The sequence below is a fragment of the Micromys minutus genome (genome assembly GCF_963924665.1).
Source record: "Micromys minutus genome assembly, chromosome: 2".
NCBI lineage: Eukaryota > Metazoa > Chordata > Mammalia > Rodentia > Muridae > Micromys > Micromys minutus.
In genome coordinates, this window is record NC_137971.1 from 40,501,920 (window position 1) to 40,526,991 (window position 25,072).

Below are 25,072 nucleotides of genomic sequence, written 5' to 3' on the forward strand. Positions count from 1 at the left end.
CCAGGACATAGACTTATTATGGTTAAGTATGCTCCATTGTTGGGCAGCAGACACTCATCACAGGGTTTTCCCTATTTCTGCTATTCAAATCTTAATTACTATAGAGGAAAGAAAAAAAAACACACATTCTTAATGTATGTATAGGTATATGCATAACACTTGAATGAAACCATGAATAACAGTGGGGACAGAGTATTCAAACACAGTGAGAAAATAAATTAATTTATTCCCTGGTTCTTTTAGGACACTGCATTCTACTCCAAGTGGCCAGCTGAAGCAATGAGGTATAAAGGAAAGTATTCCCAGCTGACTTGTCTAGCATTGTCATGCAGAACCGGGAGTTGAGAGTGCATGCCACCCATTCTTCTCAGAAGTCAATATCCAGGAGGACCCCTCTATTACACACTGTGCCCTCTAGGCAGTGGGGTATGAGGCTCAGAGGGCACTTCCAGGGAGGTCCACATTGTAAAGTCACCGTGACAGAGATTCTGGCATAGTCAGGATCATGTCAGTCTGTGTCTATCACCACAGAATTCGTGACAGAAGGAGCTAAGGGACCATCATCTTCCTTCATCGTCCCCTTTAAAGGCGTGTGTGATCTTCCAGGGAACTTCTATTTCTGTCTCTTTCCGGATGCGCCTCAGCTGGTTCAATGGTTTTTGCAAGTCCCGAGTAGCAATGTTCCCTTGCAAGAGAGTAATCGTTTCTTTTTAAATCTACAAAGAAACAAAATAGTTTTAGTAGATGACTTAGAACACATTGACTCATGAAAGTGGACTGGACATTAGGTTTAGTCAAAGGGTTCAGGGAGTCTCTGCTGCCCTAGGCTTTGGGCATATGGATTTCAAACACTCAGCCACATCTAAACTCAGGCTTTCTTGCATCCCATGACTACATGAAACTCTAACACCATATGCTGTCACTGTGTGAGGCACAGGCTACCACCTAGTGGGAAGAGAAGATGTGACTGGCCCAAGTTAAATGAGGTCTAATAAGAAATGAGAACCTTAGGATCAGAGGGGTAGGTTGGAATGGTGGCAAGGAAGCTCTGCTCAGTTCTGTGGCTACCTATAAAAGTTTCGCCATCTGAAGATCACATCAGATGTTTCCTAAGCCCTGACTCTTCTGTTTACAAAGGAAAGTTAAAGAAACTGTTAAACAGGAAAAGCTTTATGAGGACTGACTATGGGGGGAAAATGGCATTAAATGTTACATGCATGATTTGTGCTGCGATTCATGAGCAGATTTCAGCCTGCAATTGTGGGATGATTCAGACATTTACCAGGTCCTGCCTCCCTTACATGGAGTTCTGATAGGCCTCAGCCCAGCCCTAACCCCCTTCCTGGTTTTCTGATGACCAGCCCAGAGGACCCAGTGCTGTGCATTGACCTCTTTGCCCATTCACTGTGAATTCACATCATAGGCAGTTATGAGAGAACAGCTCTGTTCTTCGCTCCTTTAGTTCTTTAATTCGTTAGCCTTGAGCTAACAGGACTCATGGGCTAGACACTGTGGGAGGGTGCATTAGGGAATCCAGGGTATCACTCAGGGTGTGAGCATGTAGCTGGGGGGGGGGGGGTTGACATGTGAAGCCCTGAGCTCAACCACTAGTACCAGGAGGAAAGATTTGTATTTTTTGGTTTATTTTTTAATGTTAAAATGGTACTTTTTCTAGATAAAAATGAACACATATGTATGTATACTAATATATATTTAATAGTATAACCAACATTTATTGAGTATATACATAAAATAGATCTTCACTACAACTTTGTGACAGATACAATTATCTCTTGCTTGAAGATGAAGATGTTAAATGCCAAAGTCTTACAGCCTTATAGTGGAAAGCAGAGCCAGGCTACATGACCCTCCATGGGTCAAGATTCCAGGTTCTTATGCATTGTCTGAACCTGCCTCTGTCTTCAAATAAATAAAACATAAAAACTAAAGTTACTTCTCATTCTGTTTTCCAAACTAAACATCTTTACTCTCTACCAGTGATAATAAAATAGGGTATTTCATTTTTTCCATTTCAATATTAATTTTTAAAGCTAGGATTTCAGACACCAAAGACAGACAGACAGAGAGACAGAGACAGATAGAATGAGAGAATCCAAATGGGTACTCTGATTCTTGTGGTTTGTAAATTTTAAAAATATTCAAATATTTAAAAATAATTTCAAAAATAAAGAAGATAAATGTTTGAGTAAGTTGGCTGGGAAAAAGAATGTTAAAAAGAACAAACTTAGTTTCATCCCTTGGGAGGTAGTGGGCTAGGTGGTAAGATGGCCCAGTGGGTAAAGGTGCTTGCTGTCCAGCTTCATGACCAGAGTTTAATTCACAGACTCAACATGGTGGAGGAAGAAGATGGAAATGTGCGCCAGCCTCCCCTGGCATGCCTACACGTAAACGCAAACTCTTAACCATACTCCACAGTTAACAAGGCCCAAAGATCGGAAGAGTGAGTAATGTCTTCCTGGCCCCAAGAAGATCAGACATAGTCCCAGGTCTCTGAGAATAGAAGCTACTCTGTCCAGGATGCTATGAGTCAGACTGGGCAGAGTCCAGAGCCTAAGCATGATTCCTGAGTGGATTCCAGGCTGCAACTGTGGGCTGATTTAGATGTTCACCAACCCTGGCCTCCCATGCCTAGATTTCTGATAACTCTCAGCTCATCTCAACCCCTGCCTGGGTTCCTGATGACCAATGCAGAGAACACAGTGTTGTATAGTGATCTCTTTGGCCATCTGCTATGAGCTCACACCATGGGCAGTTAGGAGAGCACAGCCTACTTCTTTGCTCCGTTGGCTTTCTTCTTTCATATCTGCCACTGGATGATGACATTCTATCTTCACTGAGAGGAAAAAAGAACCAGAGGTCTACTTCTAATCCCTTTCTTTTGCTAAGTCTTGCCCACAAAAGCTTCCCTCAATTTCGACAGAATTAGAAATTGCCCATTTTTGTTTTGGAAATATATAGGTCCACCCTGGGTTATAGTTCAGGATAATCTTTTTCTGATTTCTAGTTCAGGGTATGGCTTTTTCTTTAAAAAGAGAGAGAAAGCACGCCTAACCATTTTGTTCAAGCTGACCATGAGTTCACAAACTAAGGTGATCCTCCTGCCTCTGCCTCTGCCTCTGCCTCTGCCTCTGCCTCTGCCTCTGCCTCTGCCTCTGCCTCTGCCTCTGCCTCTGCCTCTGCCTCATCTTTAGCTACAGGTGTAGCCACACTGCCCCACTCAGGACTGTACTTTTGATATGCGAAATTCCAGTGTAAGGAGACTGTTGCTATGAGCCAGGAAAAAAAGAGTTAATCAGACGGCAAGCCTCCTTTCTGAAAAGGACAAATAGACCCCAGCGCCAGAACTTCTCGAGCACACACGCACCCACATGCACACTTCGATCAAAATTTAATGTGGCAGGTGTGGGGGCTGGGAATGCAGCCCAGTAGCGGTGTGCTGACTAGCATGACAGAGTCCTGGGTTCTAAGCCCACTGCTGTAAAACAAACAAACAAACGAGTGAATAAAGCAGCGATTGTTATGGTTTAAAGTAGTGCTTTAATTGACAGCCTTTCTTCTCCCCGAGCCACACCCTCTCCGGTGTCCAATAGGCATTCGGGAACCGAATAAAAATGCTACCCGCATGCTGTCTGCGAGCAAACAGGACATTGGAAGGGAAAAGAGGGGCCTTCGTCCTATTTCATTCTCTTTAAGTAGGTGGAACATTTTCTGTGGGGTGACTGTGACAAGCTTTGGGCCCCAGGTTGTTTTATCACATTTTGGCAGAGCCTCAAGCAAATCCCTGTCCTTTTTTAATCCCCCCCAGACTTGAAATTTTTCAGTCTGAAAGTCAAGCTTGTGAATGGCTGCGAGTGAGATAAAAATGCGGTTAAGATTTTCACTCGATCCCGGGGTATAATAACTGTTATTCTGAGAGTTTCTGTAAAGAAACGAGTCAGAGTCACCGAGGCTTACCAGGCAGCCCGAGCTTCCCACAGCAGGAGTTACAGCGATGTTTTGCAATGAAGCTTCTAATTGCATCTTCCCCTAAATTGGCCGGTCCAAACACCATCCCTCTTGATCTAGAGGAAATATCAGAATATCAATTAGATCACAGCTGAGAAAAGGGAGTCCAACTAGGATTCTCTGAGATTTCGAACAGTATCCCGTAGTAACCTAGCCACTTAAAGGAGCCAACAAAGAACAGAACACTTTGGGGAAGTAACAATGTTAGGTTTGCAAATTTAAAATTCAAATGCACTTAAATCTTTGTACCCAACTCCAAGACCTACTGTGAAACTCATTCCAACACTAATCTGATAGAAGAGTGAATTTTCGATGTGGTACATTAAAACAAAATACAGTGAAACCCTTTTTAATGCATATGGTGTGAGAGAACGGCATTCATTATCATATGCTCTACTAAAACACCCCAAAGGTAAAGGAGAGAATAACTCTGCTGTGGCACACACCTAAAAAGATGCCTGAGCACTGTTGTACACCCAGATACTCTTCTGAAAGGGACTCTCCCCAAATCAAACACCTCACTGGCCACCAGAGCACCTAGATCCCTGGCTTCTTAAAAGACACTTTTGACTCTGCTAACTGTTTTAAGGGGGTTCTTTGTGAAAAGCCAAGACAACTATTAGCCAAAAAGTCTGTGGAAAGAGACGAGATGGCAGATGCCCAGAGTAAGGGACAGAACTCATTACAAGTAGTATCGGTATCTCACACACATCTTGAACTTTCTAATATAAAGATCCTCAGCAGATGCTAGTAGGCTTGTTCTTCATACAACCATTACTCTTTAGACTTTGACCCCCTGCATGACACAGAATGGAACACACCAGAAAGGCCTCCAAAGAAAGCTTATGAAAGCCAATATTTCATTTTAATGACACGCACAGTGGAAGCAGCACATTTTAAAATCTGAACTCAATTACTGCTCTTAAATACCACGTCTTAAGTTAGAGGGGGAATCGCAGCAGACTATCACAAAGGGAAACAATAAACTTTGCTTCTGAGGAATGTGGTTTTTCAGAAGGGACATGGTGTAAAAATGGACTCTTTTTCCATCCAAGGATTGAAACATTTATCTCAATTTCCACTTCCTTTTGGCAGAAAAACAGTGGCTCTCTGAAGATGTGCCAAACTCAGGATGAGAGCTGATGTCAATTTGATCTCAGATTGCCTCCTGCTCTGTGCCAGGGGTAGCTGGAGCAAACCTCCTGGGAAGACAGACTAGAAAGACACTGGGGATTAACTTTCCCCAGTCACTCAATCGCTCTCACAAGGCAAGGCTCTGGTGGTATTTAACCGGCAGCGTAAGCTGCTTCTTGTTAACTGTGCCTGGATTTCAGTCCAGCTGGAGAGACACTACCTCAGTCAGGTGAAAACTAGAGGTGGAAAAAAAAAAAGCAGAACCACTTGGTATTTAGACCAGAACTCTCAGATCTGATAAAGTGAGAGACAAGGTATTTTTTCAGCCATTAGCATACAAGACTCCCTTCAGAGTCTCTGTGTGACCTCATTGGAAAACTTCACTAGCTTGTATCCCTTACCAGCCACTTCCACCATCCCAGGAAGGCATAAAGACGCCCAACTAAGACATAATGTCTTCAAGTAAAATATGAAAGCTATTTGCCTCTATGAGCTGTGTGAAAATTAAATAAAATACTCAAAAAACACTACAAAGGATATATCAGGGTGAAAATTCTCAGAGCAGAAAGACAGTGACGCAGGGACATTTCATTCATATACACTCCCCGCCACGCTCCAAGCCTTGCTATCTCCAACAACTAATTTCCAAAGAAAACACAACTAGCTGATTCCCAGATTTTAACAACACTGGAAAAGCAGGTGGCACCTTGGTTCCACATACAAAGAAAGCCCAGTTAATGCCCTCTATACATGGTCACCAAACATCTTACCACCACTTCATACTTGTCTGATGCTCAAAACCATCAGGCTGTAGGCTTAAAGGTTAAAATCCCACACGGCCAATAGATAAGGTGTGTTAGAGAGACTTGGGAACAGGGTGAGGGGGCACAAGCAACACCATTAGGATTATTCTCCAAAGCCATTATCCGGTCTCGTGGACAACTGTTTTCTTCCATTGATTGTTTTGCCTCACAAGGAAGTTAGAACCTTGAGTGACTCTCAGTTTTCTCCAGTGTGAACTAGCAACAAAACTATGGCACAGAGCTGTTGCATCAGTGAAATCAATTGCTTACATCTATGCGCCTCAAACTTGGATTTCTACCAGTCCACCAGAAGATTTGTGAAGGTTCCGATTCTGACTTATTAGACACAGAGAAGACTCGGAGACAAAGCATTTCTAGCAATGTCCCCTGGTGGTGATGTTGACCTATGCCTCATACTTTATTTAACAAATATTTCACACTCTTGGGAGTTATTGATTAATTACATACAGTTCTAATGGAACTAATTAGATGAGAGAAAAATCAAACTTAAGGTCATTGTGAAGACCAAACACCCAGAGTTGGGCAATAGCACAATGAAGCCACTCTGTCTGCTTCGGGAGAGGCTGTCCCCAAGTCATGGAAAATAAAGCTGCCATAATAACTCCATAGAATTACATTGAGGGAGGATTTTTTTTTAATACAGAGGTGAGGGCCCTATTCAGACACTGCAATAGAATACCAAGCCTAAGTGTGTTTTTTTCTAATTCCCCATGTGACCTTAATAGAAATTGAAACCCACTTCCTATAGAATGCAATTACATACCTAACTGTCAAGTAGGATAACATAATCTTAGATTCTAAAAAGATGGAGTATTCAGGTCATATTAAGTGATATATGCCAAGGTCAAATTTTAATGAACAATAGACAGAGTACACAAAAACCCAGTTCATTATATATGCAAAAAGTCTGCACTGAAAAAAAAATTGTAAAGAAAGTTCTCATAAAGAAAAAAAAAATCCTAATGCAAGCCCTTGAGCACATAAGACTGCTAAAGAAATAATGTGCTTAGCTGAAAACACTTCCGCTCTGCTAAAGTAAAAAAAATAAAATAGTTCATTAGACCCACAACTCCAACATGGACTCAATCGTCAAACAGATATCACAGGAGTTGGATGTTGCACGAAAGCACTACGGATATCTGCATCTTCCCGAGCCCACCCGAACCAATAAGACCTAACACACTCTTAGTAGATGAGCAACTTCTCGGAGGACCCTGCTGATGGGCCACACTCACATCTAGTGAAATAGTGAAAGAATGGTGCAAAAAAAATAATAAAATAAATTAAAAATAAAATTTAAAAAAGGCAGTGCTAATTTAATGAGGTCCCAGAGAGGAAAAAAGTAAAACCATGTTTTACTGTGCCCCGAATCTCCGCTTATTTAGCCCTAGGTGTTTTCTATGACCCAGCAACCAAGTATAGATCCTCGGCTGAACCAAAAGTAACAATGTTAACCCAGCCTAGGTACTATAATCTCAGCCCTTAAGAGGCTTGAGGATCCAAAACTCAAGGCCACCATGAGCTATACCAGTGAGACTTCATCCCAGTTTTAAAAGATGATCTTTAAGAATTAAAAGCGTTATTCGACCCATGGTTCTCAAAGTACCCTTATCCCCCAACCTCACTTGTGATGTGTTAGAAATACAAATCATTTGGTCCCGCCTTCAAACAACTAGATCAGAAATGCTGCAGGCAAAACTACAGTAATCAATTTCAACAAGTTCTACGGACCACCATAGCGACTCACTCTAGAAAAACACTGTTGTTCTTCCTATTGGTTAGTCATCAGCCAATCAGAGCCTTCCTTTCTTTCCATTCCGTCTTTAACTTTACGCCTAAAAGGCTTAGTGCTGAGTCCTCCAAAAACCAGAAAATGTCCTAGAAATTCCAAAGATGGGCGAATGACTCATATGAATTAAGTTACACAATCTGATGCCTCGTATTTAATCTCTGCGGCTTTAAGCTCAAATAGCCTGGTTCCAGGACACCATCAGGATCCCCACATTTGGCTTGACTGTAAAGAGGTTGGCTGGGCACAGAGGCAGCCATTCCAACAGTGAAGACAACAAAAGAAGCTTCTTGGGCTACTGTGTTATTTTTATGTCAAAGAAAACTCCCAACAGCAAACCAAGCTCACAGCTTCCCCTTACATTTAGACCAGTAGAAAACCAAAGAAGCAAATTTGCAACCGAAGTCTGGAGACTGCACTCACCCTTCTGACCTCCACTTAGGCTTACTAACCCAGCTCCAGAACTGAATTTAGTTCATTTCCATTCCTTATTTTTACTCACTTCCTAATTGAAGTGACTTAGAGAATCTTGTCTGAAGTATAATAGTCTAGATTTAAGTGTTAAAAAAAAAAATCTTGTTTTACGTTGATGCGCAGTAACTGTTGTAAAACTTTTCTGGGATATAAAAGACACATCTGTGTTTAAATTCTTCCAAGAAACTAAGACAGACCTTTCTACGAAAATCTCCTGCTCTTCCAAAAGAACTAGGGTTCAATTCCCAACACCCACATGGTGCTCACAACTGTCTTTAACTCCAGATCCAGGGGAACTGAAGCCCTCTCCTGGCTTCTATAGAAACCAGGCATTTACACAGTGCATAAAGACACATCAGGGCAAAATACCTATAAAATAATAATAAATCTGTTTTTTTAAGTTTTGAAAAAAAATTAAACATTATGTAATCTATGCAGATAACAAAACATTACATGCTACACATTAATACATATAATGTCTATATTTTAGGCAACAGTTTAAAAATAATGTTTAAAACATGAACAAATTGAATACACTCTTCTAAATTATAACACATAAATCAACTCACTGTTTGTCTTCTGGTTTTATAACAGATGGATCTGTCAAATTCTCTCCAACACCTCAAAAGAAGAAATGAAATCCACTTAGCAAATAAGAGTTTATTTTCTTAGAAATTCTAAAAAACAATAATAACCAATTTTGTTTTCTTTCTTTTTCTTCTTTTCCTTCTTCTTCTTCTTCTTCTTTTGTTTTTTGGTAATATTCAAGGCAGATGTGGTGACTCACTCCCAGCACTTGGGTGGCTAAGGCAGGAGAATGGACTAAGGCCAGTCTAAGCTATAGAGTGAATTCTAGGCCAGTCTAGTCTATACTGTGAGACCCTGTCTCATTCACTCCATAGTAGGCTAAATACCATGCTAATTAAAGGCGCTATGGAAACTGTTTAGGAAAATTATTGAATATAGTGTTTCCTGAAACAGCCCCCTCTGAACTAATAAACACCTGGCCACAAATTAGTGTTTTAATGATGTCATAAGACTTGGTGACAGCGGCATCCATCAGTAAGTCTATGCATCTGCCACTGCTTTATTAGCTGTATGCACTAAAGTATCGGTTTTACTTTCTTTAATTCTCATGAAAGAAAAATATTATCCCCATATCCTCAATTTACATCTTATCCTCATTTACATCAATGAGTACATTGATGTTCAAAGAGATTAAGAAACTTGCCAAAGATGGCTTATCCCAGAAGTGGCTGTAACAGGATTAAAGCTGGGGCAATGCTGTGTTCCTCCCTCTAGTTCATAGTCTCCTTAGATGGCCTCCACGAGTGCTTAGCAAGGTCGAGATCCTGGGAAGGTACAGCCTCTATGCATCAAAAAGGCACATCAAATCCTGGCTCTATATATAGCACTTATAAACAGTAGAATAAAATGACACCAAATTCTTGATGTGAGAGCTGGCTCCACCTGGGTGTTCAGTTGAGAAGATTCTTTGAGGTGTACGCTTATGCTCTGTGTACTTTGTGGGATGTATCTTCAATAAAGTTTAGTTTAGAAAGGAAAAGAGCAAAGCGTACCGAGACAACATGGCTGTAATTTAAGGCTGAACTTAATCAGAACTCGGTTCAACACCCAGAGTCGGCCTCTGGTACTGCTCGCGTGTGGTGAGGGGCTAGTTTCCAACAGCGATGACAGCCTAGGGACACCAGTGAAACAACTAAGTATACCCAACAGCTTCTGAGAGTGTTCCCTAACTGGGCCTTTTTTCACTGCTTGAAAGACACTAGCTTTGTAGGGCGGTAATTCAAAAGTTGTATGAATTTTAGACTATTGTTATGTATTGCCACTTGTTGAGAAAGGTTCTTGTTAAAGTGGAAGGGGGAAATACCAAGGGACCCTACCCCTAGACAAAGAACTACCGAACACTAAGGACTGCTGAGAGACGGGGAATCAGTCTTCTCCGGGGATGAGCCTGAACACCAGTTACCTATGAGCAAAATTAAATGAACTCTGAATATTATATTTGTATGCTTGTGCATATATATATATATATATATATATATATATATATATATATAATATATATATATTATCAAAGGAGAAGTAACCATGATTTGGAAAGGGAATGGGGGAAGATACATGGGAAAGGATGGAGGAAGAGGCCAAGGAGAAGATGGAGGGAGGAAAGGAACAGGAGGAAATAATATAATTATATTTTGATTAAAATAAGAAATTATTACAAAATAAATTATATATCTTTTTTAAAGAACAAAAAAGCTTGTGTTTTCTAAATTTTTCTGCTATGGTCTCTCTCTTTTGGAATAGTAAAACTTTCACAGAAAACTGTAATCCTTACAAAGTCTTCTGCTAAGAAATTGATTTTCTTAGGAAAATAACTTGGAGTAGGCTGGAGACTAGAGCAGGAGTGCTCAGCATTTGTTGAGGGAGGGGCTGTTTCATGACTCTCTGAACCTGGTGAAGCTAAATACCCTTTTTCTAGGAATGCTTTGACACACATCATTTCTATTTATAATACATAAAGGAAACCGATGATCCTGAAAACGTTATCAACATATTTTAACCGCTGTATTATAATACATGCGCCTTCTTTGTTACTACATTTGATAACAGGCTCTAACTTGGGTCTGCTACCCACTAGCATATCTAACAAGCGATCCTTACAAACAGTGTTTTCAAATAGCAGCCTGGATCCCAGGGTGCAGCATTAGTATCTGCAGCTCCTCTTGTATCACAGTTGATGTCACAGTGGGTCATGGTTTAGATAATAATACAAGACGGCAAATTCCAGTTCTGGGTTCGTGGTGATGAGGTTGAACTTAAGCTTTCACCAGGGTTTATAGACTCTCTGTCTACTCTTTAGCAAGCCTCTAGCCTGGCAACTTTTCACATTGAGTTTGAATAGGGAAAGGGAAAGTTGGGCCGATACACAAACACAAGGGAAGTGTGAAAATCAGACCTTGCTGAGCCCTTGCATTTTCAAAGCCACGGAAGGGGCTCTTTGTGCTTTTCTTGTCACATAGTCAAGAAGGAGCAGCTGAGGGAGCCCCTGCCTCCCTACAACCATGGAGTGAGCAAACAGAATAACAGGCAGAAGTGTATCCCAGCACCAGGCCGACAGCTGCACAGCCTTTAAAGTTTTAATTAAGCACGGGATGAGCTTGAAGCCTGGAGCTTATGACAGTGATTAAAGTTTGAGGCCCATGTCTAAGTAAAGTGCTAATTTAAGCCAGGACTATAGACAGTAGCTGAAGAAGCAATATCAGTTGGTTCAAGAAAAAGAGGTATCTGTCTAAGTCTCATTAAAGAACATTTAGATCTTGTGGCTTGTTTAGAGACTTAGAAATCATAGGACAAAGGCACCACCCCAAGCTGTGCCATGTTCAGGCTATGAGGACTGGTACCCTCCTTAATCTCCTTGAAGCCCAGTTTTGTCATCTAAAAGTATAGCATCCTAGACTTTAACAGAGAGACTTACTGGGAGAGTCCAGTGAGCTGTGTCTAACTCATAAGAAGCTTTAAATGTCGGCTGCTTCTCTCATTTTCTTTACACTATCTAGAATCTCTTGGAAAAAAATGAAATATTATCTTCTTATCAGGAGTAAGGTCTTGTTTCTATCTCATCCCCAAAAGGGTATTTCCTAACACATATAGAACACCTAACAAACAGTATTTAACCCACTGACTGGTGTTTATATGTTAAGCCTTAACTCCTAAATTACACGTTTTGAGTTGTTCTTTGGAAGAAAGGGTTTATGACCTGTGGTGAAAGAGAGAAGCCCCAAAGACCAGCAGAGGACTGTCCTCCACATTGACTTCGTCAAGCTAATTTACAAAACTCTCCCTACCACACAAGAGCCACCCAACCCAGTTCATCTTCTTTCAGTCTCTCTGATGTTTGGGAAATTTAGAACAAGTAAGGTAATTTGGTATCTAATTACTCTATTTACTGATGACCTCTTTTTGCCCAAACCCAGAGAAAACCCAAAAACTTTTATAGAACATTATCTAATGTGGCAAGACTGATGGCCTTCTACCCCATCCACACAAAGAGGGTATCTCTCTGTAACAACATCATGATGATGTGGATACTTTTCCTAGAAATTGCTTTATCAAATAAAAAATTAATACTGTATACCCCAAAATCCATTGAAAAGTAGATTAAGAGGGAAAAAGTAAACAATACTTTGAAATACAATTGTTTTTCATTTCCACTGCTGGGAATTAACTGTTGGACTCCAAGTGCAATGATGATGATTCAGGTCCTCCCACATAAAATTTTTTAAGAAGAAAAAGACCAGAAAACTTCATTAAAATTATAAATAATAGGAAATTGGTCACACCTCTCCTCAGAGTTCAGCTTTCTGGCTTTTTATGACCATTTCCGGAACAAGTGGCACTTTTCTTAGAAGAGTAAAACAAGAGAAGGGGAAACAGAAAACAAGCAATGGCCCAAGTTCATCTTTCCTTTCCTCTAAGAAGGAAGGTGATACATGAAGGGAACTTGCCTCGCCTGAGCTCCCTAACTACTTACTAACTAAATGACTTACAGGTGTGAGATTATTTTTCCTATTTACACATGAGGGAGGTGAGACGCTACTCAGGGCCTACAGCTAGTTCCCAATGAAGCCTGGCAGATCTCATCAACTCCCCAAAACTAGAAATACTAGTAAACAAAAGGCAATAGCAAAGGAAACAATTTTCTTTTCAAAAAACACAAATTTTCTTTTGAACCTGGATAAGAATCAGCCAGCAATCATATTGTATCTTTATAATATCTGACATAGACTCATGTTCTTCCATGAATTCAGTCCAACAATTACCTCGTCCCCCGATAAGTTCCATGGCACCTCTTCTGTGTACCCTATGATGTCTACTCATGCCTTCTTTGAAGATCAATGTTTTGACATAGTTGACGTGCAGTGGCCTATTTCAGCAATTCCCATAATTATTCAGGAAAAGAATAAAGTTTATTCCTTCCCAACCCACCCCTCCAAGACTATAATCGTAGCATTTGTTCTGTTTAATGTCACTTTGTATTACTAAGAGACATAAAAATCCCCACACATAAACATCATTAAACTAAACCCTATTCAAGTTGAAATATAAAACACACTAAAGAGTCATCATTAATCCCTTCAAGTTTCTCTTTGGTTGTTTGCTGTTGTTGTTTCTGCTTTTGCTTTTTAAACAACCCCACCCAAAACTCAAAGCAAAAACACAAACAGTGGAGCACAGATGAAAACAATCAGAGTCTCTCCAACCAGAGCTACAAAACAGATGCCTTTAGCATCCCCACTACAGGCGTATATTCATCAAGTGCTTGCTGGTATAAAAAGCTGAATTCTTTTGGACATGTTAATTCAGTTTATATTCCTTCCTGAAAAAAAAAAAATGTTGTGTTTGAGGTTTGGAAATATAATCCAGCCTTGAGAGCACCAGAAATATCAAAAGGCAGACATACTTAGTAAAGGGTGCAGCATTTTACGTGTACATAGATCAGTGAGCAGGTAATTCAAATTTCAAACTGACTGCATGTTCTCAGACACTGATCCTGATGCCCCAGGAATGTTAATCTCAACATTCCTCGGGCCTCCAAACCTGTGTTTGCCAAGAACTGGAATGTGAAGAAAATCAGAAATAAAAAGAAGTTCAAGTTATTTAAATGCACCCTAAGATGGTCATTTCCTTTCAGAATGACAGTCTCAAACACAAGGAGGAGAAAAGAATATATAGAGTCAGACCAGCTTAAGTCTACATCCTGCTTCCTCTTTAAGAGCTGTGTATCCCGGGGCAAGTTGTTTAAACTTTCTGGTCCTAAATTGTCAATAATATATGCTTTGAGGTGCTGCTTCTGGGATTAAATGAGATAATTTTTTATACAGCTTCTGGGTCAAGTCCTTTCTTTGAATCCAAAGCTCCAGTCCATGAGCCCAAGAACTAAATTTCAGCATAACACACATTCTGTGTCCTCCTTACAAGGAAAGCCTGCTGGAGACACTCTGATGTTCTGTGGAATTAGACATCCAGGAGGAGACAGGGATAGTGGGAAATTCTCTGATCAAAGGCTTCCATTAAAGAAGAGTGCACTGCAGACCTCTTTTGGAGCCAAGGACTTCCCTGAACTGTCATATCAAGGGATATATCAAAGAAGGCCAACTAAATTATAAATTACCAAGGCAATAAACTCAATATAACGAAAAGTATCCAGAATTTAAACTTTTTCATGTATGTGAACACTTATCAAAATTTTCTGGTAAGCATGAGACGAAAAGGTAACACTGAAACAAAGTATAAAATAATTTCTCATCAAGTTCAATGTTTAAGATCTAAACACAACTTTGTGCCTACATTTCCCCCTCTCTCTAAGAAGAAAACAGTAAATTGGGTACTTATGATCAGCAATGTGTACTATCTCTGAACTGCATACCTATGTCTCTCTACCAAGCTAGGTAGAACACACTCCATGTGTCCACCCTAGTTCCTATGAGATTTCTGGAAACTGTCTTCCGCATTTTCAATTAATTACCTTGCAAATCTAAAACCAGCAGCTCTCCCCGGGTATACTCATAGGTCCAGTGAGAGAATGCCAGCATCAGTTCTTCCAGGGTGTTAGTGGGGGCGATTTCATCACCATTGTTGTTATTGTATTTCCGGAACTCCCCTGTCATGTACTTCTCAATGGTTAACCATTGGTTGGCCGAATGACAGTAGACCAAGGAAACCTCAAGAAACCTGTGAGGGACAAAAGAAGCCAGTGATTCCCCCCACGAGATAGCAAGCATGGCAGCTGTCCTACAGAGCACTCGGCCACACACATCACCTCTCCTTGGCCTTTCTATGGAAAGAAGGAACATAACTGGGAGGTTTGTTCCCATGCTCACTGGCCTCCCTTTTCTTTGAGGAAACTGTCCAACATTTTTATGAGTACCGGATTCAATTTTTCTTGCCAGGTTCTATAAAATTTCTTGTAAAATGGGGGGAAAGGCTTTATTCTAATTCCTCCACACCAAATTATGATCTGCCTTGATAAGTGAATATGAGCATATCAAGACACCCAAGGGAAAACCGTGTTTGTGATAGCAAACTTCCTAATTTGTTAAGGATGCTAGGAAACTAAGAAACTAAGCTTTAAATAGACATGTTTTGGGGCCATAATACTCCTGGGCATTAGCAATTACATCCAGCATCTGCGTATCCATTTCCCAATGGAAATGTTGATCATCAATCAGTCTGAACTCTTTTCCACTCACATATGATTAGGAACCTAAGCCAAGGTATGTCTAGAACATCTAATTATCTTTATACCAGTCTGTATACCTATGGAAGGAAGGACCCCAAAAAAGACCATTGGAGAACTTTCCCATGGCTCTGGTGTTTCTCATGTCTAATGGGCTGAGAAGAGGTTAATAGGAATTCTTTTTATAATGAAGAGCCACAGTGCCAGGTTTACCCACCTTGGTGTATAGGGAATAGTTTGCGGTTTTACTTGGTTGAAGGTATAGATGAGTTTTTGGGCAGCTCTTTGCTGTTGAATTTCCTTTAGAAAGAAGAAAGAGAAAAAGAAAGAAAGAAAGAAAGAAAGAAAGAAAGAAAGAAAGAAAGAGAGAAAGAGAGAAAGAGAGAAAGAGAGAAAGAAAGAAGAATTACTTAAAATATATATACCAAACCCATATGTGATCAATGTCAATTATCCATAATAATTATAGAAAAAAAGTTGTAATGAGTTTGGGAGAGTATCAGGAAGCATGGGAGATGTTGGAGAATGAGACAGGTGGAAATGTAAATACAGCATTCATGAAATTCTCAAGATATTTAAATATTGGTTTACTAATATAGTCTTACATATTAAAGATCAAACCATTCCTAGATTGCCCAACACTTAACATTATTTACCATCTACCACTCTGTACCCCCAAAGCAAACGTCCTTCACAACAAAAGTAATAAAAACCACCACCTTCAAAAACCAACAGACTCTTTTCAGTTGAGGAAAAAACCATCTTAGATAAAGATGTAGCCAGCCAGACCTTTGTGTTTTTACTTTGTCATTCCCGGGCTCTTGATGTCTAAGGTTCAGGCTTACCCTAAGGCAAAGATGAAGCACTGTGCTCTCCTGGAAGATTTTATACCACGTCTGTACAACCTCTGGGAGAAAAGACTTCACAATGAAAACCTGCCCAGGCTTGAGGACATCATCCTCAGACCAGGTGCTGATGACTCGCATGGCTTTGCGGAGACCCCCATCCATCTCCTCTTGTGACAGCACCTGAATCATGGCAGCTCGGCCATGCTGGGACCAAGAAGACATGCTCTTATCGAGGGTCAGAGGGGAACTTTCTTCAAGCTTGTAGATGGTCACTTCCTCTCCTGCTGCAATAAGAAGTGAAAACCAATTAAATAAAATACCATGTCTGGGGGGGCAGTTGGTGTCCTGAAGAACAACTCGGAATGAGTTCAGTTTTCCCTGTGACCAGAGGGTGGTACAGCTAACAGGAATTCCAGAAGAGTCAAGATACAAATCATCCTGATGTCCTCTAGTGAAGGTGGGGAAGATAAGGAGGAACAATCAGATGGCATATAAGAATTAAGTTGTACTGCTTTAAACTAACTAGATAAAATCAGTATTATAGCAGAATATGTTGCCATTTTTAGATTTTTTATTGGAGACATGATTTGCTTTATAGCTAAGGCTGACCTAGCTAGCAATCATTGCATATCCGAGACTAGCTCCAAATTTTTGGTCCCTTTGCCCAATCTCTTGAGTGATGAAATTATAGTCATGTGATAATGACACCCTGACACAAGACAAATATATCTATGGAAACAATTTAACCTGTAATTACTTATCACAAACCCCTTAAGGAGCAACATTTTTATAACTACCTTTCATATAGTATATACATATATGTATCCATGCTTTATACAAAAACAACATGGTGGATTTTGTTTTCTGGGTGTGCTTTTGTTCATTTCTCTCTCTCTGCAAAGGGTAATTTTACTTCACCAATAATGCAGGTGTTTTTCCAGTGGAAATCACTCAGGAGCAAGGTCATATCCTGAGCCTTTAACTTCTTTTGAGCCCATTAGCAAGCTACTGAAACTCTCCATTCCCTCATCAGTAAGAATGAAAGATAACATTTGTTTCAGTGCTTTGCTGTACAGATTACATATGTCATCAGGGGCAGAGCAAGCTAGGACCTCAGGAACAGACTTATCCCTCACTTGAAATGCTGGATCTACAACACACTGCTCCCTCTTTAAGCTTATAGAACAAAAAAGGATCATTCCTAGACTTGAGCCTCACCGATACAATATTATTGCTACATAAGAGAAGTAACAATCCACACAAAGGTTCTCCCGAAGTCGTAACCCATTGCTTACCTTTTCTACCTTCCTTATAGCTACAGATATTCCCTATGTCCTTGTTATTATTTACGTTCTTGTTTGTTTTTTGTCGACACCACGTTAAGTTACCAGAAAAGAAGCCATCAATTCCCCCATCCTCATATCTAATTCCTTATCAATAACTGTATCTGGAGAATATGTGGTGTATTCCCAAATGTTTATTCTTGATGCTCAAGTAAACACCACTGAAGAGCTCTTTGGAGTCCTAATTCCTTTAGGACTTTAGAGAAGAGCTATTGATTTGCAAAATGAACCATGGAGCCAAGAGGAAGAAGGAAGCATCTGCATAAACAATCAGAAGCCAACCTGGTCTTCCCCAATTGGAGCAGTGTGAGGAGCTTGAGCGAAGGCCATGCAGAGACCTTTGTTATACTGTCAACTGTGCTTTATTTTGCTAGGCAGAAAAACCTCCAATACCCTTGGCTAACACGAACTTGCTTCTCTTTACTTCTCCAGCTTTTAAAGACCACATTTGCAGTCTGAAGAAAGAGCAATCCATGTATGTGAAACAAAACAAACAAATACATGACAACAAACAAAGGATTTCTCTTCCCATGCCCGTCAGCTTTCAGTGTACTGACATGTCGCGCTCTCTACTGTGTTCATTATACAAGGTTGGGTTGTTCTTTTCTTCCCTTTGCATGTCCAGCCTCAAATCACTGAATGCCAGGTGCAGGATCACGCTTGCTTCCCAACCGCTGACCCATGTAGGTCCCAGCCCCATGGGATCAGCTTCTGACCCTCGATGCTGCCCACAGTAGTTAACCAGAATCTCTACTTTGAGAAATGAATCTCCTTAATCTACAACATGGCCAAATAAAATTTGTGAGTCAAATGAGCAACATGGTTTCTTTTGTGTCGCATGCCAACATTCAGTCTACCCTCGCCTAGCCTCAAGAAGGGGGAGATGTTACTCACTGAACAGCTGGATTGGAGTAAACGGTATGGTCTGAGACAGTCTCATTAAATTATTCCTTTCAATGGCTGCAAACAAAAACAGATTGACTGCTTTAATAAGACTGTATCAACAATTAAACCTACAGAAAACCTCTCACCCAAAGGTACACATAACCTCCAGAATATTTCATTTCAAGCATCCTTTATTTTTCACTAGCAAAAACTATTATAAATAATAGTTTTCATATAAGATACACCTTGAACATAAAAAATATCTCAGTCTTAGAAAAGGTTCATATGAGGTTATATAAGATGGTCTGTGAAGGGGGTACCTCCTTGCTCTCCCAATAACAAATGAGGCACTAATTCAAGTAACATGCGATTCTTTCTTATAAATGGATTTTAATCTTATGCTCCACATTCCCTGGTTTCCTTTTTCCAAAGCAAACTCAGCGCACAGTGGTCTGTGGGGACATCTACTGTTGGTTTTGTGGAGTGTGCCTTCTTTTTCCCAGAGAGAACAGAACACTAATTTTAATTAGAAGCGAGTGATCTGCATTTTTCCTGCCAAGAGCCATAGCCTAACAGATCAGAGTCTGTGTGAGCTACAGTATTCCTCACTAGAGACTCTCTATGGCTGGCAGTTAGAGTCAAAATAATAGATTACTGCTGAGCTAGAGGAGCCAGTCATAGGAGCCTAGAATGAGGAGGCTGGAATCCACAGACCCATTTTTCACCACAGAGGAGAATTCAGGATAAGACAGTTTATGATTGGACCCTAAACAAATGACCTTCATATAATAAAATCAGCAATTACAGTGCCAGTAAGGTCTTGTTCACACTGAGTGTCCTTGTGTTATCTTGCCCACTGAGAGCTGTGACCTTGGAGGAACCACACCATGGCATAAGTCCAGCTGGTCGAAGTTAGTTTGCATCTCAAAATATTTGCCTCTTAATTCTTAACTGGCCCTTTGGCAGACTGTCCCTCAGAAAGGACAAGAACAATCATTCCCACTCAGGAAGGAAGACAGCTGAAGTGCTGTGAAGCATTGCCTAATAACAGAGTAGAGACTCTTGACATCTCTGTTTAATGACATCTTTGCAAGGCATGTTTGTTGGCCTTATTCTCTGAGCGGTGGCTTCAGTAGTTATATTCTCTGGGGGATCCGGAGGGCACCATCATAGCTTTAAGAAGGACTTCCAAGCCTTCCCTTTCCCAATTCAAAATACTGGGATCAGGCTGAGGTATAGCTCGGTGTTAGACCACTTTTTCATCAAGGCTCTGGGTTCAAGCCCCTGAATGGTAATGAAAAGGGACATTACAAAGGAAGGTATTCAAAACGCTAAGGTGTCGGGATTTTGGCTAGTACTGGGCTTGCAAGAAAATTTTAGATACCAAGAGTATCTTCTTCCAAATTTGCAATTCACCAGCACACATACACATTTTTTAATGTGAGTTTTCTTAAATCCCGACAGTTTGTTTTTCTGAGTCTAATTATTCCAACCGTTAGAATAAACAATTTTCTGAATAGAAGCTATATCAATAATGTGGAGTTAATGGATGCTTCTGTTTACAAGTGCAGAATCCCACACATTCAGTTCAGTTGACCCATCTGTGCACACATGCTTCCTACCTGAATAATGGTGGTGAGGCTCTTGAGGGCTTTCTAAGGTGGCTGAGATCTCTGAAATCATAGAAATGATTGGCATTTTAATTACTTGGCTTGAGATAAATACATGTTTGTACACGGCCTTCAAAGTTACTATTAAATGGCTTAATCAGAATAGCTTCTCACTATTCAGAAAAGCTTGCCCAATATCCTTTAATGCATTACTGTGATGCTTGCTATCCTGACAGCTTCCAATCATTGATGTAATATCTCCAAGCATATTTATATGGGGAATTGGAGAAAGACAGGTAATATTAGCCTCAAAGTATATTTCCTCTGAACCAATTACACCTCTGGGTTACAGAAGGCACGCAGCTGCCCATCACGACATCCCAGAAGCACGATTCTTTAAGCTCTTTGCCAAGATTCACCTACCCATGCAAAGACAATATTAATGCCTAGTTATTAGCATGCTACCTTACTGACTGAAGCAAATGAAAATAAACATTATGTATGAGCCAGATACATAAGAAGGGGTGGCCAGTATCACACCATGGAATTTGTTGAGCTGTGCCAGGACCTTGTGTTGGAAATACACCACCTCCAGTGTTAATTCACATTCTTCTATCTGCTCCATCCCTAAATCATAAAGCTCCAGAGAAATCCTTTGAAGTGAGTTTGCTGTTCCATGAAAATCAAAATTAAAGTGGAGAACCTTCAGTCTCATGGTAGCAACTGCTTTCCACCTACTAGAATACAGAACAGAGTGAGCCTAAATTTAGGAAGCACTCTGGCTCCTGATGCCAGAGAAAGAATGGAGCAAGCATCTTTTGAGGTGGCATGCTGGGGACTACAGTCAGCAGAAAAGACTTCTGCTCCTGAATTCAGTCAGTAATGAAGCCTTTCAGCTCCCACTATGAATCACACTAGGCAAGAAAGTGAATAAGATGCCGTGCTCATCCTTTAGAAAAGTAAATACAGTGCACTAGAGAGAAATCTATAATTTCTCTCTAGTATAATTTCTCTCTAGTAATAGTAACCACAACAGTTTTCTAACTATAATGGATTGCCCTACTGTCACATGAAAGATAGACATGATCATCTGCTGGGGACAAAGCTGAGTTCCAACCAAGACGTCAACATCTCAGGAGCTCCACGAACTTAGTTACATTTACTTAATTCATTTTAGCTGAACATGAACAGACTTCATGCCAGGTAGCACAGCACTCTATAGAAGAGAAAGCAAAGATCACACAGAGAGCTGTTGGCTAACTGTAAAGGCCCTAGTCAACACTTCGGGCCCAGAGTCTGTTTGAAATCATATAGGAGAAAGCTTCCACATGCAAGTGTGTGACTGACTTCTTGTATGTGTAAACTATAAGACTATCAATTTTTGTAGAGTCAAAATGAGTCCAAGGGCTCTCTGCTCACATTCAGAGAAATATCATGAAAATTACAGTCAAAACAGATGATTACTCAAAAAACTCCAAGCTGAGGACAGAGCTCAAAGGACAAAGTGCTTATCTAGAATACACAAGGCCCTGGGTTCAATCCTCAATACCACAAAACCAAAACAAAACAGCATAAAAATGTAAAACCACTCATTAGTCCTCATTTGTTTGCAATAGCTCTATTTTTATACTGAATTTCTACTTTGTATGTATCCCCAAAACAAAACAAAACAAAACAAAAAATACAGAGTCAAAAGCTGTACAATTCTTAACAGAACAAGGAACTCTAACACCAGTAAAATAAAAAAAATTAAAAAATAAGTGTTTAAATATAAAAACTTACTGTTGACTTCATTTGGGCTTCTTGATCTGTTTGGGGAACAAATGAAATTATTTATAAAATGCTGTTTTAAGTCTTTTTATTACCAAAACACTGAAGAATGATATGAAGCAGAAATAGTACACACACACACACACATACACACACACACACACACACACACACACACACATATATATATATACATATATATATATATATATATGTATATATATATATATATATATATATATATATATATATATATATATATATATATATATATATACCTTACTCCTAGTTTAACCACTAGAAAACTCTGTAGCCATACAATTATTTCCATGGGAAAAAAGTAATACCAGTAAGGCATGTAAACCACTTTTAATCTATGCCCCAAGCTAACTGAAAAATGGTGGTGTTAGTGGTTTTAATTAGCTGTGTGATCACACAACATACATAAGATTTAACTGTGTTTGTGTTGTTCTGGATCAATTAAACTAAAGGGTGCCTGAACTATGCAAAGCAGATGCCTACAAATGAGTCTGAGAACATCTCTGGACAAGCCCACAAATCAGTTTCATTAGCCCACGTGGCCCCTAAATGTTCACAGGCTGAAATTAGCTCGCTTTAAATTGTTACTTGCCCTGCTCAAGTGCACAAGTGGCCACAGGCAAGTCTGAATAAATGCATTCAAAGAATATCTCCAGTATTTAGGGTCCTTGGGGAAGAAAGTACAATTACAATTATTGTTTAATTTCATGCTGCAATAACCCACCACTCTGCATGAGCACAAACTACTGAACCTTTGAGAGAAAAAAGTCATATGTCCTTTAGGTTTAGCAGGCTTACATAGGCTATGTTGGCACTTCCCAAGAGAGGCCATGTCAATAGCTGAGGACCAAAACTGAGAGTAACCTTCTACCGTCTTTATATCAACTGGTCTTCACATGGGGCAACTTCCTCTATTCCCACAGCCTTGTAAATATTTTGATGCGGTAACTAGAAAACTAAACACACAAATACACCAACACATTCACATATACACACATATACACACACATTCACATACATACAGATTCACACACAACACTCATATGCAGTCACACTCTCCTACATACATTCACACATGCACACCCCCCAATACACTCACATGCATGCATACAACATACCACATACTCAAACACACTTATACACACTAACACATACATACACCACACACACACACACACACACACACACACAAACACACACCACATATACACAATGTGGAGTGGAAACATCACCATAGCACAGTGCCAAACACCTGCAGCACCAGCTAATTGGGACACTGAGACTGGAGAATGACTTGAGCTCAGGGGTTTAGGGAAAACCTGGGCAGCTTGATGAGGCCATGCCCCTTAAAATTAAAATAAAATAGAATTATCTTTGCTTGGTTGGGTTTCAAACTTAAGTTCTCTGAATAAACAACATTCAGAAATATGCAACCATAATGTTTCCTTCCTATCTTGTCTCCCCCTCTGTCTCAGTCCTCGTCAGACTTGATGTTTTGATAATTACAGTGCCACTGAAAACCAGGAAACAAAGACGAACCTCATTCTGTGAAAGGGACACATAGGGAGGAGTGGCTTTTGAAACCACGTGAGCCAGGCCTGGAGTGACAATATGGCGGTAAAGCACACTTGCTACTCTTGCCAAAGACTTGGATTCAGTTCCAAGTATCCACCTGGTTGATCCTAACTGTTCATAACTCCACATCCAAGGGATCCCATGCCCTCTGCTGGCCTCCATGAATATTACACACATATACATACATAAGTTCATGCAAGCAAAGCATTCACACACATTAAATAAAAGTAAATAAATCATCTCTAATCATAGAGAATAAATTCAATAAGATCTCCTTGTTTTTAAGACAAAACTGGCTGTGTGTTACTCTGTAAAGCACATTCACAATCTTACCTATCTGAAAAGATACTGCAAAGGAACTGTTCACCTGTCATGGTGTGTGTAACACAGTTTTTTTTTTTTTTTTTTTTTTTCTTTTAGGATACAACTGGAATACTTTATTCAAAAAGTACAAAGCCCCACAACTTAAACTATCAAGTATTGACTCCTTCCTAAGCCATAATCAGCCTATCTCTTAGATAAGAAGGGAAAATAAATCATAAGAACATGGTATGGTAGATGTGCTTATATACATGTCTCTTAATTAATAATGCCCCAGAAAGCTAAATCCTTAGAAAAATGTGATACTGTCACCAAAAACTAGAATGTTTGGATAAAAGTTTTTGCCATCCTTGATAACATAAGAAAAATCTTGTCATGTCACATGCATTATTTTTTCTTCCTATTCTGATCAAACTAAGCCTTTACTCCTAATCAGCTTAGAGGACAGAATCCAAAAGCCACCCAGAAATACTCACAGAAAACTCCTGCTGAGGCCTGTGCTCCTGGAATTCCATGAGGGGTTTTTATCCAGGTCCTGCTGAAAGGGAAGAGACATGACAAGGACACATGACTCCCACTCCATACTTCCAGTCACACGTCAGCCAAGCACACCCTTCCCTCTGCCTGGTGCAGGACCTGGATCACATGCATAATGTCAGCATGTAATGAGGGTACCTTCCTCCACAGTTGATGGTTTTACCTGAATGAATGAAAGATGCTTTTATAGAGACACTGAAAGGAAAGCACAATATATAAAAATTTTTACAGAAATGGAGCAATCAGTTCATGGTCTGAAAGAAGCAGGGGAGGTCTGACTTGGCAGATGGATAACTTTTATTGTCAGAAAAAGCCAGGGTAGTGGAAACACATATGGCAAACTTCTGGGTGTGGGACATTCGCAGAGAGGATTGACCTAGGTAGGATGGTCCATCCTGAAGGTGGGAGGCATCAGGACAGAGTGATTTTTAAAAGGAGTGATGGAAAAGCCCTGTGAGGGTCAGCATCGCCTCCCTCTGCATCCTGGTCTACAGACATATTAGCAAGCATCTTAGCTCTGCTACTCCTATCTCTAACTGTGCCTACCAGGCCAAGGATTGACTGGATGCTCAAACTACAAGCAAAATAGCCCAGGTCCCATGAGCTTCGTTGTGTTAGGTATTCAGTAAGATTACA

General features: G+C 40.1%; 1 protein-coding gene across 1 annotated transcript in view; it reads right to left on the reverse strand.

The window, feature by feature from the left end:
• Positions 1-582: 582 nt before the first annotated feature.
• The window catches only part of TRPM6 (transient receptor potential cation channel subfamily M member 6), a gene marked incomplete at both ends in the record, with an annotated part of 141,027 nt that continues 116,537 nt past the window's right edge, over positions 583-25,072 (reverse strand). Inside the window, 10 exon segments of the mRNA XM_080912911.1 lie at positions 583-716; positions 3,976-4,082; positions 8,817-8,868; positions 14,798-15,003; positions 15,726-15,808; positions 16,354-16,640; positions 18,594-18,659; positions 20,207-20,257; positions 21,977-22,002; positions 24,376-24,434. Coding sequence (XP_080769037.1) covers positions 583-716; positions 3,976-4,082; positions 8,817-8,868; positions 14,798-15,003; positions 15,726-15,808; positions 16,354-16,640; positions 18,594-18,659; positions 20,207-20,257; positions 21,977-22,002; positions 24,376-24,434 — 1,071 coding nt within the window.